This window comes from Nanorana parkeri, unplaced genomic scaffold, assembly GCF_000935625.1.
Source record: "Nanorana parkeri isolate BGI_ZX_2015 unplaced genomic scaffold, ASM93562v1 scaffold689, whole genome shotgun sequence".
NCBI lineage: Eukaryota > Metazoa > Chordata > Amphibia > Anura > Dicroglossidae > Nanorana > Nanorana parkeri.
The window spans coordinates 861,187-878,176 of NW_017306957.1; the positions used below are offsets into that span (position 1 = coordinate 861,187).

Genomic DNA, 16,990 nt, shown 5'->3' on the forward strand with positions numbered 1-16,990 from the left:
ACCCATATTGCCTATTTGTACCTCTTTCTTTCTGGGGCTATGTGGCATCCTACACACCCCTTCTTTTTTACCCCTTTAAGGGATTTTGTTTGCTTTAAGCAGGTTGTGCATTCCCAAAAGAAACAAAATGTCGGCACTTGATATTCTTTATTTGATCAGCATCAGTACCTCGACAACCGTTGATTTCTGCCTTCAAATGGCCTTAATCACAGCTATGATAGGAATATTGAGTGCTGCCATTTTTGTTACTTTTCCCAAAGCACTTTACCTCTGAAAGGGAGGTTGTCCAGAACATATATGAGTGTGTTGGCATTGTTAAAAAAAACGGACCAAGTACCTAACTTAGGGGAGCAGCTACACGGTCTGCATCTCTGTCTGATGCAGATAGCATAACTCAGTGTGAGTCAGTGTTGTGCACTCTGCAGGCTTCACTGAGCGCGGGCCAAAAGGAAGGATTAGTAAGGTCTGCACCAGCCAAAGGTGCAGACCGTACTAATCAACCACCAGGGAATGTGTCCCCAAACTGCCTTTCCTATTATGGCCAGCGCTGGGAGCTCATACAGGCAGTGACACACGAGAGGTGGCAGAGCGCTGCAGAGAGCATTGAGTCCCTGAAAGAAAACAGCTAGTCCCTGGAGCCCCAGCAGTGACAATAACTGGAGCCCCAGCAGTGACAATAACTGGAGCCCTGGGTACCCACAATTCCTGGAGCCCCAGCAATGACAGTCTTTGGAGCCCTGGATACTCACCATTCCTGAAGCCCCAGTAGTCCCAGCAGGACAGGGACTGGAGGAGGGCAGCACACACCTGGAGCTGAGTGATTGCATGGACTGAGGTCGCTCTGCTCCACCCCCCCTCCCTCCCCCCACTGGTGCTGGCAGTGGATGGAGCTCCTGACACAAATGAGGAACCTAGGGGTGGGAGTATGAGACAGGTGAGGGGCCCAGGAGTAGGAGACAGGTAAGGGACCCTGGTGGCTCCAGGGATGGCAGTTGGAGACAGGTAAAGGATCTAGAGGTGGCAGTGTAAGAAAGGTGAGCAGAGCCAGTGCTAGCAAAAATTGCACCTTCGTCTCTAGGCAAAAATCCTTGCACCAGCCAATCACAATCAAGCAGAGGTGCTGGTGGCTCTCTAATCAAACATATTGGGTGGCCACTCGCTAGGGTCTCACGGGGCCCGAATGAGAATCAAGCGCCCGCCTAATTAGAGAGCTGCCTTTGCTTGCTGCTTCCTGTCCGACCTACCGGCCGAGAAAGGCCTACCAAAATTCTCAACACCAGGCCCATGATGCTGTTAATCCGGCCCTGACTGCACACATATGCACATGTATACATACTGATATGACACACACAGAAACAATAACACACACACAGAAACATTAACAACCATACTGGCATCACTCACAGAAATCCTCATAATACACACACAAACCATCACAAAGAAATATACTGACATTGCATACAAAGAAGCCATCACAAACACATATGCTGAAATTATAAACACACGCAGACATTAACACTGGTACCGTCTATAGTTAAATTTTGTTTTGAAGTATGACATTTTATGAAATTTGGCAAGGGGCCTCCATGGGAGAAGAAAATGTGTCCAGTGGCCCCCAAGTGAATTGAGTTTGATCTAAAGCCTTCAATACTTCCAGGGTCACAAACCTAGTACTAGCATGCAGATCAGGAGTTCTGACTATCCCTCCCCCCCACCTTTACTGGCAGCATGCTTGTTCCAGGTCCCTGAAAATATTGAGAACAGAGACAGTCAGCCAACTAGCATTTTCAAAAGGAGGTCAGCAATTTGAGCCTCCATATTTTTTTATCAGTAAGCGGTTCTTTATTATCTTGCTATTCATATGCGGAACTAATGATTAAGCAAAAAGAAATAAAAAAAGACAACTGATCTGATCTTTTTTGTATATCTTAAATAAAATCCTACTACCCTTGTATAGGCAAATGCATGCCTCCATCAATCTGTAACTATGTGCACATTAAAAAAGAACAATGTGTGAGAATATGTGCCCTCGTGTAACGTCATCCTCTGGGAATCAGCTGTGCTTTTCAGAATTGTAGATACTTTGCTCTGGAAGAGATAATTCACTCTCACACCTGGAGGCAGCACATGTTCATAATGATATATTTCAGAGTCTCATGAATATAGATTAATACATGGTATGGGACATTTTAGAAGTGCTGGGTTACTTGAAGGTGAACCAGGCACCCAAAATCTGTCGGGAAATAAAACTTTCTTGCCGCAGTTTCACGCAGGTAAAAAAAGAAATAAGAAAAATCCAAACAATCCCTTTTAATGGCTACCTATAATAAATGTAATGATGTAATATTGTGGAAGACCAAGGGCCCCTTCACACTTGTGCGTGCATTATCACACACCTATTTTCATGCATCAAGGCATGTCTGTTCATTTTGTATGAGCTGGTTGTGTACCTCAATGCTTCATAGTGATTCTTGTGTGGCCACCATAAGACTCTTACCTTGAAGACTGAGACTGCTGTTCTCTGAGGCTTCTCAATTAAAATGTGCCTCTAGACAGATACTTCTGACTAAGAGAACAAATAGCCAGCACTCTTAAAGTTACTTGTAATTTACTAAGGTCCAAGTTCCAATAAAAATGGGTAAAAATTAAAATGCAGATGTTTCGGAGACACTGTGGTCTCCTTTCTCAAGGTAATGAGCCTTTCAAAAGGAGAGGCTGAGAGTGGAACCATCTTTGTTTCTCTGATGATAGGGTCCCTGTAATACCAACTGAGTGTTTTGTTGACTGCTTTTCATAAAAAAAAGGATTCAGGCTGTTCTGAAGGCAAAAGAGTATCCGATGCTTGCTGAATATAAAGTACCCCCGACTGTAAATCCCAGTGCTGGTACTTTCATGGATTAGAGGACCAGCACACTGTAGAGGCACCATGATGGTATGTGGCTTCTACATATGTTTGCCAATTTATGCAGGTGACATGTCTGCTTTTGCTGAAGCCTAAAGGTGGCCATACACTTTACAACCCTTCTTGGGTCTTGCGAGGGTTGTAAAGTAATTTAAAAACGTACGATCTGCCCATCTTGGACAGGCAGATTGCACTTGCGATAATCTGAGGGACAGGCTTCCGATGACCGCAATGCTGAACTTGTGCACACCGGCCCGTGTGGCAGTTATCTCACGATCATACTACAAACCAGCCAAAAATCATTCGCTTCTCGGCTCGTTTTCGAATGTGCTCGAAATACAAAAGTCGTGTGACCGCACAGTAGAAACGGTCGCACGCCTTCCATACACTTTGCGATTATCGTACGATTGCGGGATTTCCCGCGATTATCGTACGATAATCGCGCAGTGTACCGGCACCTTTAGAAGCAATTTTATTCAATCCTCTTTATTTGATTCTCTGGGTGGCAGAGCTAAGTGCTAAGAAATTGCAAACTTTGTATCATACACGGGGTTAATTCCCCCTCCACCTGCAGCAGATCAGAACAAGTTGCATATTTACGCCAATGCGAGCTGACAGGGAATACTTGGCGGATGATTGCAGTTCTTGCTCATGAAACACAAGCGGTGATGAATCTTTGATATGTATTCATGCCGGGACATAGCAGATCTGTTTGTTGTTTGATGGCTTTGACTTATCTCTTTATTGGAACAGAAAACTTTGCCTGTAACAATTAATTGCGGAGTCAGGAGGAGGGAGTTGTTTGTCACACAGAGGCAAATGCGCTTGAAAATATTGAAGGGTTTAAAGGAAAAGTCTGCTCTGAGTAGAAAATGAACGTTTGTTTTAAAATGATAAGCCATGGGAATCACTTAAAACAATAAATTAAAGGAAACCTGTACTGAGAGAACTGTTGTATGTAAGCTGCCACAGCTGACTTCTGCTTGTGAAAATGCACATTGCCTAGCTATCATGCCTATCCAATGGCTTCAGTTGTTTCTAAATCACTGAAGCATGCATATTAAGACCTTTGACTATACTTGTTTGAATATCAAACAACCAAAGTCAGAGACAGCCAGACAACTAGCATTTCTCACAGTAGGTCAGTATTGGCAGCCACTGTATTTTTTAGTACTTGTTTTCTTTAAAACTATTAACTCCTTTTCATGTAATAAGAGAGCAACTAATAAATAAAGGCAATACTTGTCACCCTAACAAGCTGCGAGTCATTGCCCATTTGTCCCACACACACTATTTGACATACTTCTGTATGTAAGAGCAGGAAAAGAATTTTCCAATTCTGTCCAGCAACTTTTGTGATTCATACAACTTGGCCAGACAGCACAGCTACAAGGGTGACACCACTTTCTCTATTAAAGTCGAGGAATACAGTGTTGTCCCCTCCCCACACCCAGCCTGTTGATTGAACAGTCATCAACTCTGCTTACCTCTCCTGTCAGCACATGTGCATACAGCAGAGACTCCATCTCACAGTCTATGTGCTGCTGCGCAGGGGAACACAGGAGGTTGATATCAAAACAGATTCAGGTACTGATGCTAACTGTATATAAAATACATTTTATGGTATTCGGTAAATACACAACTGCATTAAATAGTGTTTATTTTGTATCTTCCTAGATTTCATCTTTAATCACTTCCCAGGATCCCCTGTTATTGCTACCAGCGCCATTTATTGGTATAGCTATCCTACTGGAGGCTAAAGCGGCTCAACTATGATGATTGCTCCCTTAAAACCCAATCCCATAATCCTCTATAACTGCAAATATGCGCAGTGTAGTCACATGATCATCCTGCCACGAATGGAGCTACTGCACAACATGGTTGCATACGTTTTTTGAATCCTCAGGTTATTGCAGACATGGGTGCTCTCCTATGGACTTAGAAGTTTAAATGTCCTCTTGGTTAGAAGTAGATCAACATCTTTTTTGATGCTGAGCCTGAAAGTCAATGGTTTGTGGTAAACTCAGTGAGGGAGGCACAATTGGCTCCTGCCATCCATCTCTTTGTAACTCGTTTTTGTGGTTTGACCTTACCAGTAATGTACAATGATACCGACGTCCTTATTTCAATCTCTAAACATAATATTGACAGACAGGAATATAGGACTTCAGCAGTATCTATAAATTGTTATCACTACAAAATAGATTCTATATTTTCTATTTCTGATGAATATTATAGATACCACTAAAGTCCCATAGGGTTGTATATCAACATTATGTTTAGAACTCCAGACATCCAAACTTTAACGTGACACATTGCTTTCAAGGTAAACTGGAAGTGAGCATGAATTATTCACACCCGCTGAGCAATGTGGCTTTCAGAGGCAGAATCCTCATCTCCTACCGCCGACTGGAGTGTCAGTGACGTGTCACTAATTTCCTACTACACTGACACCTGGGGACCGCCGGCCCTCGGCCTGGATTCTGCCTCTACTTACATACTACATTGTTTTACTTTCTGAGAAGTCTGCCTGACTCGCAAAGGCAGGGACCTGCAACTCGGCCAGCTCCTTGCTAAAAATACAGAAATTAGGCCCATCTGGTTGCACTGGATGACAAAAGCTCATTGTGGTTTGGCAGTAAGGACAGGCTTTAACAAAGATAACCAACAAAGATTCAGCTTCTACAAAAATATGAATATTAACATTAATATAACTGTGTGGGCTTACTTATCAAAAATTCATATTTGCCTCCAGGGGCGGACTGGGCCGGGGGGCAGGGTGGCAATTGCCCCCCGGGCCTCTCTGAAGCCACCTCGAATGGGCCCTTGACCCCCGCTGCCACTTGCACACGGCCGCCCGCCGCATCCGACGGCTCTATGATCGGTGCGGCCGCTGCTCGCTGCCTGTCAAGGAGGTGCTCGGGAAGCACCAGCAGGGGGCCCTCTAACATGCCGCGTCACTCCCCCCCACCCCATGTGGCTTGTGGCTTTACCTCCTGCCTCTGAGGATGGCTCTGGAGCTAAAAGTCCTTAAGGTCTAACAGTTGCTGTTCTGTCAGCTTTCTGATCTCATCCCGATAATAACTTCCCATAGTCGATGCCATTGAGCACACCCATGAACTGGGAGGCAGCATATGTAATCAATTTGAAATCAGGAGGTTGACAAAACAACAATTGTCATCCTCAAAGCACTTAACATAAAGAAACACAGAGGGCTGTCCCTAGCCTTTTCGTCTCCTGTGGTAAGGGGAAGGAGGTGGTGGTGGTGGTGCGCGCTAACCTGAAGGAGGATGGTGGTTGTGCATGGCTCTGGTCGGCGTCCCGCCCATCTCCTGGGCAGTGACATCACTGGTTGCCAGGGGCTGAGTGGGACGCCGGCCAGAGTGTCCCAGGTTGCTAAGAGCGGGGCGGAGAGATGTGTATGGCCCTTACACATCTCCCCGCCTCGCTCTTAGCAACCTGGGACGGTCTGCCCAGGATCCTTTTGGCCAGAAAGGGGGCAGCAGGCAGTGGACCCCGCCCCCATGACCCAAGAGATGCTGCCTGAGGCAGTAGCCCCAATCTGCCTCATTATAGGGATGGCCCTGGAGACGCATATTAAAACTTAGTAAGCCTGCACATTAAAATAATTTAGGAATGATTAATTAAGTTTTGGTCCAAGCCTGACTGACTAGTTCTCTTTATTTATTCAATATAGATAAAAACATAAAATCACTAAACAGCTTAATGTATAAACTTTTATGGCTATACTGTTTGTACTCATTGTTTTAAAATCCGTTTTCCTTTTAATTGTTTGGAATGATATATGGCTTTATTTATAATCATTAATTTATTATTATAAATGTTTAGTCTATTTGGTTTTATTTACATATACAGGGTATTCTGCCGCATAATACTGCTGCATATAATACAATAATAAAATATGCTGTGACAATGACTAAAAAAAATATATATATATTTTGTTGATGATAACTCCCCAACCTCTACCAAGAACGGAAATACTGCTTTGTATGGACTGACCTTCAAATGAACATGCTGCTTTTTAATTGGGCCAGGGCATGCAGTTAACTGATAATGTTAACTTATAAGTGTAATATTAGAGGTAATGTAACCACTAGAAAACTACAAGTGGATAGTTTGGGCTAGTAGATTATGCTGGGTCTTCTAGTTCCATAAGTCTTTACCGAAAAGCCAAATTATTTTGCTGGAAAGGAAGATTCTGTATCCTTTCCCATTTCTTTGATCGTCCCACCTTGTCCGTTCAGGCAGAAACATTTAAATGAAGCGGGGAGGCATTAATTATTGAGCTGCATGGGGAAAACATGAATTTTATTTTTTTCTTCTGCTTTAAGGTTATAATTACAGTCAGGTGTTTAAAGCAGAATGACATGTTTGCCGCAGACGGTTTAAAAAGTGGAAGAATCACAACAAATTTCAGTTGGGGCTCTGTGAGTAAAAAGTTAACCTGTTAAATGCCCAATGAGCGTAACTGGGGATTTAGCATATCACCTGATCTGACCCTGAGAAGCTTGATAATATTGTGCCAGCTTTACTGGAAACACTTAGTGACTGTAGCAGCTTGCTACTAAGCGGTTAGCACTTTTGCATAGCTGCATTCTTGGGTTCAGTTCCTACCAAGCACAGTACGCTGTCCATGGTTGCTGATTGAACTAGATAATTGCTATCATACTGTGTGCAGTCTAAGGCCCAAGCCCAGTCAAAGCATATTGTTTCACTTTAAATAAAGTGTGGAAGGGTTAGAGCCCTTCTCAGCATTTTATTTTTGTTCTCTCAGTTGCCACTGGGCCTGTACGGCCCCTGGGACAAAAGGAAAAATCTCACCAACCAGACAGCCGTAACAACATGTATGAGGGAAGGGTTAGAACCTATGTCATGTTTTTTTATTCTATTTAACAATGGCCGCCACTTGTGATTGCAGGCCCTTCCTCCAGATGGGATTCACATCTTTGCTTCTCAGCTCCACACACATTTAACTGGGCAGTCAGTGACCACCGTGATCGCCCGGGATGGAAAAGAAGTCGGAGTTGTCAATGTAGATAAACACTTCAGTCCACACTTCCAGGTAAGATCTCTTCACACTACCACAGTGACCACACAGTAAGTGAGGGAACGGAGACACAGACAGAATAAAGAATACATAAGAATGAATATATATAAAATGTGAGCGACACAAAATTTGCCATAATTTCATGACAGTTTTTTTCTTTTTCTGTAAAAATCCTTCCTTACGCTTGTAGTTCTTAGCTCTAAACACACAATGCCTCCTCCTTTCACTTTAGTCCCCTAGAACACAATCTCACTTCAGGGCTTCTGAAATACAGAAAGAATATGATTTAGACTGGCTATAGAAAGGCAGATGTCTCCCCAAAACAAGGGATGGGTAGATATTTGTCCTTCCTTTTGTACTGCTACTTGCCCGATGCTACAGTAAAACCTTCAGCAACATTACTGAGTGATTTTCAAAGTTGGCCATATCAACCATCACATTGGAGGTAGGATCAGGCTGTTCATGGCAACAATGATGCTGCTGTTTATAGAAGATTTGCCAGTCAAGTAAACTGAGGAAATACTGACAAAGACTTCGAATAATTCTAAGTCATGTTGAAAAGTGAAATTTTCTACCGTAAGTTTAATATCAATGCATTAGCTTAAAGTTTAAAGGGACATTGCTCCTTTAAAGAGTCTGCGTACAATTGTGACAACACCTTTTTAATTTCTGGAGCATGTAGACCCTTGGTTCTCAACTGGTGGGTCATGACCCAAAAGTGGGTCGCAACCCCGTATTCAGTGGGTCACTACGTGCCTTCCACTTTTCTAGGTGAGAGGCTCCTCAGCCTCCCCCTAGCACAACACTGTCAGTTCTGGCGCCGAGCAGCCATTTAAAATATGCTGCCCGGTGCCAAGTGTCAGCTTGAAGTGGAGTGGGCTGGAGCTATGGCTGCGAGGGAGCTCCCTCCATACATGCATTGCTTATATCCCTCGTGTGTCCTGTAGAGGTGCCTGGACCGAAGTGATGTCACATTCTGGCTCCCGGCACCTCTACGGGGTTTGCAAGGGAGTTGTACAAGCAATGCACATATGGATGGAGCTCCGTCACAGCACAGCAGCCCTTACTGGAACCCAGGCTGAGGAACCACTCCAGTTCTCGTAAAAAATGTTTGGAGTGTATATGTGTGAGTGAGATTGTGTCTGTGGTTGTGTGTGTCTGTCAGTGTTTTTGAGGGACCGTTCACACTAGTACACTGTGCACTGTACCACATAATCGCACCTACTGTGTGTGGGAGGTGCATTGCCATTCATTTGAATGACACCCCAGACGCATCTCCCACTCACAGTTTTATCTCCTGCGTTGGAACGCACGGTACCACAAAGCCATGCGTTCCATTGCACTACAGCTTGGGCCACAACTTAATGACCAAAGACAAATGTGGGTCCTGAGGTTACACAGGTTGAGAACCACTGATGTAGACTGTATACCCACACTGCCCCAGTTTTCCTTCTCAAATATAACATAGTCTCTTAACTGACACTGAGCATGCGCACACTTGACAGCTACTGAAGCAGTGCATTACAGATTTTACATTCCAAAATGAAATCTTTAAACGCTCAGAAGCAGCACAGGGCACACCATGTGAGAACATCTTTGGAAATGAAAAAATATATAAATTTCAGAAAACTTAATGCTCTATTTCTCTTAAAGCAAAATGCCTGGGAATTGTTTTTATTAACCCTTGCAGTAGGACTGCAAGGGTTAAGTTTTTATTTTTTTATGAACCCCCCTGCAAGGGTTAAGTGCTCATTTTGGTCCAGGGAGGAAAAGCTGGCTGGTGCTCCCTGCAGCCTCTCTTTTCCTTTGCTGCAGCGATGGAATGTCCCTTGGCGTCCCCATGTCCTGCACACAGTCTATATAACGTGATGACTCACAGGACCTTGGACCGCTGCCTCAGAGGGGAAGAGATGCTCCAGGGACTGGTCTAACACCAAGCTGGGTCCAAGGTTTGGGTGAGTACAACTCTGTTATTTTCATGCCTAGACCAATACAAGCACTTAACCCTTGCAGGGTGGAGGGTAGCCCCACTGTAAAGGTTAATAGAACATTTCCCTGGAGTTCTTCTTTAATATAAATAGTGTTGTGCACAAGAAAAAGTAAAGAATGTTTTTACACTTTGTATTAATACACATTTATTATGATTGATTGAGTTTGCAGTGTTAAGCGCTGTTCTACTGATTAACTGCATTCTTTGGAAAAGGCCGGAAATTTGTAGCAAAATGTTTTAGAAACATTTAAAGCAGGGTTTAATTTAAAGAATTAGGGGTCATGCACACGGCTGTAAACAGTGCTTTTTATTAGTACATTTTTTTTTTTTTAATTTTAAGATATGATCGCAGGTACATTATTTTCCATGGGCCTATGCTCATAATAGAAAATTCTGCATCTAAAGTATGACCACATTTTACCCAGTACACATGTAATTATTTGTGTCTTTGCTTACATACAATACGTACAGTATAGAGCACAAATGCATGCTATTGGAGCAGCCTGTCAACATAGGATGATAGATGGCAGTGACTGCCCAGCATCATTTGTTGCTAGGATGCAGGCTCCAGCTGCCTAGAGTCTTTGCTTGTTAGGATGCAAGCGGCTCAAGCTGCTTAAAGTCTTTTGTTGCTAGGATGCAGGCGACTTCAGCTGCCTAGAGTCTTTTTTTGCTAGGATGCAGGGGGCTCCAGCTGCCTAGAGTCTTTGGTTTCTAGCATGCAGGTGGCTTCAGCTGCCTAGAGTCTTTGGTTGTTAGGATGCAAGCGGCTCAAGCTGCTTAAAGTCTTTTTTTGCTAGGATGCAAGCGGCTCCGGCTGCCTAGAATCTTTTGTTGCTAGGATGCAGGAGGCTCCAGCTGCCTAGAGTCTTTTTTTGCTAGGATGCAAGCGGCTCCAGCTGCCTAGAACCTTTTGTTGTTAGGATGCAGGAGGCCCCAGCTGCCTAGAGTCTTTGGTTTGCTATGATGCAGGGGGCTCCAGCTGCCTAGAGTCTTTGGTTGCTAGCATGCAGGTGGCTCCAGCTGCCTAGAGTCTTTGGTTGCTAGGATGCAGGGGGCTCCAGCTGCCTAGAGTCTTTGGTTGCTAGGATGCAGCGGGCTCCAGTTGCCTAGAGTATTTGGTTGCTAGGATGCAGGGGGCTCCAGCTGCCTAGAGTCTTTGGTTGCTAGCATGCAGGTGGCTCCAGCTGCCTAGAGTCTTTGGTTGCTAGGATGCAGGGGGCTCCAGCTGCCTAGATTATTCGGTTTCTATGATGCAGGGGGCTCCAGCTGCCTAGAGTCTTTGGTTGCTAGGATGCAGCGGGCTCCAGCTGCCTAGAGTCTTTGGTTGCTAGGATGCAGCGGGCTCCAGCTGCCTAGATTCTTTGGTTGTTATGATGCAGGGGGCTCCAGCTGCCTAGAGTCTTTGGTTTCTAGCATGCAGGTGGCTTCAGCTGCCTAGAGTCTTTGGTTGTTAGGATGCAAGCGGCTCAAGCTGCTTAAAGTCTTTTTTTGCTAGGATGCAAGCGGCTCCGGCTGCCTAGAATCTTTTGTTGCTAGGATGCAGGAGGCTCCAGCTGCCTAGAGTCTTTTTTTGCTAGGATGCAAGCGGCTCCAGCTGCCTAGAACCTTTTGTTGCTAGGATGCAGGAGGCTCCAGCTGCCTAGAACCTTTTGTTGCTAGGATGCAAACGGCTCCAGCTGCCTATAACCTTTTGTTGCTAGGATGCAGGAGGCTCCAGCTGCCTAGAGTCTTTTTGGCTAGGATGCAGGTGGCTCCAGCTGCCTAGAGTAATTTTTTTGCTAGCATGCAGGGGGCTCCAGCTGCCTAGAGTCTTTGGTTGCTAGCATGCAGGTGGCTCCAGCTGCCTAGTCTTTTGTTCCTAGGATGCAGGTGGCTCCAGCTGCCTAGAGTCTTTTGTCCCTAGGATGCAGGTGGCTCCATCTGCCTAGAGTCATTTTTTTGCTAGCATGCAGGTGGCTCCAGTTGCCTAGAGTCTTTGGTTGCTAGCATGCAGGTGGCTTCAGCTGCCTAGAGTCTTTGGTTGTTAGGATGCAAGTGCTTTATTGCTGCCTAGAGTCCTTCGTTGCTAGAATGCTTGAGCCACCTAGCATCCTAGCAGCCAATAGGGCACCTTTGGGCTATACGATGTATGTGTGTAAACGTTGCACAGTTCACTTTTTATGCAGAATCTTGCTGCCAGCTTCTGCCAGCGTGATTCTGCATACTAAAGGCCATATTTTCATAAGGCTGTGTGCATGAGCCATAAAAGTGGAATTTTCTTCTGAGCTGACAAAATTGATGGTGGATAAAGATTATATACTAGAGACAGAAAATTTTAAATGTTTTTCACTGTGAATTAATTTGTGCTCACACATTTTATTTTACTGTCATCAGGAAATCAGGATGCTAAAGAAGCCTGTCCAAGTTTTGCCAGTAAGTCAAACTGAATTGTGCTAAATGCTTCCATGCTACTTTAAAAACAAATCAAAAATGGTATAAAAAAAATGGGAATAATATTCTTGCATATTCAGAGTTTTTTAAAAATGATTATTTTTTTCACCAGAACGTCGTAAGAAAGGTGAAACTGCCCTGCCTAGTTCTCCTTTTGGACTACAGAACACCTGTCCTATATGTTATGGAGATGAGGAGGGGGTGTGTGTTCTATAGTCCAGCACAAGAGAACTCAACTGGGCTGAGATTGGGATGTGGGTGCAGCAGAGACACTGAGGAATATTAATTAAAGCTGTTGTGTATGAAATAATATGTAATTTGCGTGCAAAAATATTAGCATGACTCTTTCGATCTGTTTTGCGACCAAAGTGTCAGATTTAGTTTTGTGTCAAATTAGAACTAGGACATGCTAAGGTGCACTTTTTTAGGTGCTTATATTCTAATTTATTGTGCAATGTATGGAAAGGACATAGCTCTTGAGCAGAGTGAAGATCAGAGGAACCAGTGGTGGGACAGGCGAGTAAACCCTCTTCTTTTCCAGGTCCTGCTTTCTGACAATTTTGTAATTCGATGCCGGACTTGGCTGTATTTTATCATTTTAATATTACAGGAGAAATCAACATCTTTGTTTCTATCTCCCTAAATCCAGAGAGTAACATTTCACCCTATGCTGCCCCATCAGGTGCATTAGTCAATTCACTAATACTTGGTGATCTAACTTGTTTTTATCTTTTAAAAACTTTTAAAACATTTGTTAGATTGAACAGAAAATGTAATATTCTCTTTTGGTATTCATTTCAGACAGAGAAAACTGAATCATGATAATGCCCAATAGAACCTTCTTATTTTATTTATTTATGATCATTCCTTCATTTTCTGTATATATAAAAGAAATGTGTGGCAGACGTGCATATGGGAGCTACCAATATATCATTGTTTTGGCAGGAGAGGTGCCACCTACACGATTAAATATATATTTCTGCATTACAGAATGCTCTAATACAAGTTCCATGTATTTAGAAATACAGTTTGACTAGAACAGTGTTACAAAAACATCTTTAGTCATTTTTTTTTTAGTTTTGAACATTCCTATTATACAGAATTTATATAGCGTCAAAAGTTTGCACAGTGCTTTATAATATAAAGGAATGCAGTACAGTTAGAATACAATTCATGACAAGATGGTTAGGAGGGCCCTGTCCGTGAGAGCTTACAATCTAACAGGGAAGGCTAAAGGTGCCCATACACCTTACGACCATCGCAAGACTTTTGTCTTGCGATGGTTGTAAGCTTATTAAAAGCTCGTACGATCTGCCCATCTTGGACAGGCAGATCGTACTTGCGAGCTTTTAATACTTGCGGGCGGGCTTCCGATGACCGCAATGCTGAGCGTGCGCACACCGGCCCGTTCTGCAGTTGTCGAACGAGCAGGCCACTACCTCGCCGAGAATCGCACGATTCTTGGCGGGTTTTCTAGCGTGCTGGTTCGACAAAAGACGTGCGACCGTACAGTAAAAACGGTTGCACGCCTTCCAAACACCTTGCGATTATCGTACGATCGCGAGGTTTCCCGCGATTATCGTACGATAATCGCAAGGTGTATGGGCACCTTTAGAGATACAAGAGGTAGTAGCTCTGTAGGGAAGAGCTGCATAAGACGTGATGACATCAGTGGTCCTTAGACCGCCGGAGCCCAGGGGAGAAGAGGCTGTGAAGACCAGTCTAGCAGCCCTGAGCAAGCCAGCAGGAACCAAGGATCAGGTAAGTAAATCTGCTTTACTTGAATCCCCTAGACAAAGAAAGCACTTAAACCTTGCAGTCCAGGGGTAGCCCACTGCAAGGGTAAGTTTTTTATTTTCCTGGATTTCTTCTTTAATCATATATCTGCTGTACTGATTAACTGAAATCAGTTTACTACAAGTGATAGCCAACAAGCATCTGTGCTAAAATCAAAATGTACACTCAGTTTACTTTTAATCAGATTTTTATATATTCATGTTTGGATGGCTTTTCATAGTGCTTCTGGGACAGCAGCCTTAGGTCAAATGGTTCTGTGTAACCTCTTTTTAATTTTCCAGTGCTGTGGGCAAGACTGTACTGAGCTAGAAAAAGGCAATCATTAAGCCAGGAAACACACACAAAAATAAGTTGTGCTTTGTGCATGCAGAGCAAAGCAACAGGCTTACATAAAAGCTTTTGCCTGCACATACACCCACATTCTCTTCACTCTTCAGCCACTTCAGCTTCAGCCAGAAGGTAATTTATATAGGGCTTTTTCTCGGGGGAGTAAATGGAGGGCTTTTTGCCCTTACATGACAGCCCTTGACCTTGGCGACTGGACACTAGGCACCCAGTGCTGCCTCATATAAGAATTATAGGATTACCATACCTGGAAGTACCTTTACTCTGACTCCAGATGGGCAATTGGAGCAGCAGGGGATCAAAGGGAAGGTGATTATAGGCAGCAGAGGGTAGGTATTTATGAGATGTTTTAGCTTTGTCTTGCGCAGCTTCACTTTAAATGAATTTCAACAGATTTAGATTCATAATATACCATATACAGTGTGGAAAATAATGATTTGATCCCCTGCAGATTTTGTAAATTTGCCCACTTACAGAAAAATGAAAGGTCTATATTTTTTAACATAGGTGCAGTTATAGAGACAGAATACCAACCAAAAATCCAGAAAAAACACATGATACAATAAGTATTTGATCCTCAAGCGAAACATGATTTAATACTTGGTGGAGAAACCCATGCTGGCAAGCACAGAGGTAAGATGTTTCTTGTAGTTGGTTACCAGGCTTGCACACATCTCAGGAGGGATTTTGGTCCACTCTTCTTTACAGATCTTCTCTAAATTCTTAAGGTTTCTTGGCTGTCGCTTGGCAACAAGTTTCAGCTCCCTCCATAAATGTTTTATAGGATTAAGGTCTGGAGACTGACTAGGCCACTCCATGACCTTATTTTGCTTCTTCTTGAGCCACTGCTTTGTTGCTTTGGTGGTATGTTTTGGGTCATTGTCATGCTGAAAGACCCATCCACGACCCATCTTCAGTGTTCTGGCTGAGGGAAGGAGGCTCTCATCCAAGATTTTACAATGCATGGCCCCGTCCATTGGCCCCCCCCAATGCGGCAAAGTTGGCCTGTACCTTTAGCAGAGAAACAGCCCCAAAGCATAATGTTTCCACCTCCGTGCTTGACTGTAGGGATGGTGTTCTTAGGGTCATAGTCAGCATCTTTCTTCCTCCAAACACGCCGAGTCGAGTTAATGTCAAAGAACTCAATTTTGGTCCCATCTGACCACAGCACTTTCTCCCAATCCTTCTCTGAATCATTTAGATGTTCATTGGCAAACTTCAGACTGGCCTGTACATGTGCCTTCTTGAGGAGGGGGACCCTGTGGGCGCTGCAGGGTCTCAGTCCATGGCGGTGTATTGTGTTACCAATGGTTTGTTTGGTGACTGTGGTCCCAACTGCCTTGACATTCACAAGCTCCTCCCGTGTAGTTCTGGGCTGATTCCGCACTTTTCTCATGATCATCCTTATCCCATGAGGCAAAATCTTGCATGGAGCTCCAGACCGAGGGTGACTCATGATTATTTAGTATTCCTTCCATTTGCGAATAATCTGCAAATAATAAATTGACAGGACTAATCTGTGTACCACATAGCCAGTCTGTGGGAGGAGCCAGAATTATTGAACTGCAACTCAATTTATTACATTTGTATCATGTGTTTTTTCTGGATTTTTGGTTGATATTCTGTCTCTATCATATAAAATACACCTATGATAAAAAATTATAGAACTGTAATTTCTTTGTAAGTGGGCAAAACGTACAAAATCTGCAGGGGATTTCCTCACTGTATATATATTAGGGCTGGTACTGATTACAATTTTCGTGTTCGATCAATTTTTAAAATCGATTAATCGACTAATTTCGATTAATTATAACGCACATACAGATCCAACTACTTTTACCTGATCTGCTTGAATTGCAACTCTGCATTAGTCAGTGGTAAATATTATATATAACATTTATTCTAATATTTGATAATTAGTGAACATTCACAAATACAAAAAACAGGGTTTATTTTTTTTCAATTTATACAGAACAATGTGGAGACGTGCTTGCAATCTACTCAAACGTAGTATTGTGAATTGAGAAGGTTCTGCTTGGGATTCACCACAGTCCTCACCTGCTGCTAAAACAAATGCAGGGCAGAAATGAGTCAGTTAAAAGTCTGTGTGTAGCCATCAGCAGCGGTGTAACTACAAATCAACAGGGGCCCCATAGCAAATGGTTTGATTGGGCTCCACTCAGTGATCCCACCCCGAGCTACTGACAGCTGTCACAGGTAGAGGCAGAGTTGCACATCTCAGTCATCCAGCTACATATTTCAACCTTCTTTGCAACGCATCTTTGGAAAAGCTGCGTTGTGACACTGCCCCCCATAATACTTCCCTGGGCTGCTATGGCTATCCATGTACGCCTGGCCACAGCACTGTCGGCTAACGAAGGGAAGGGGGGAGGAGTCCGGTGACGTCACGGACAACGATGTCACCGGACTCCTCCCCAGTTCCCTTAGTTAGCCG

The 16,990-nt window shown here is 43.7% G+C and overlaps 1 protein-coding gene across 1 annotated transcript in view; it reads left to right on the plus strand.

Moving 5' to 3' along the window:
- Positions 1–16,990, plus strand: part of DBH (dopamine beta-hydroxylase) — a 49,727-nt gene that overhangs the window by 21,691 nt on the left and 11,046 nt on the right. The window contains exons 7-8 of the mRNA XM_018563713.1: positions 7,842–7,985; positions 12,337–12,375. Coding sequence (XP_018419215.1) covers positions 7,842–7,985; positions 12,337–12,375 — 183 coding nt within the window. The remainder of the gene's footprint in view (positions 1–7,841; positions 7,986–12,336; positions 12,376–16,990) is intronic.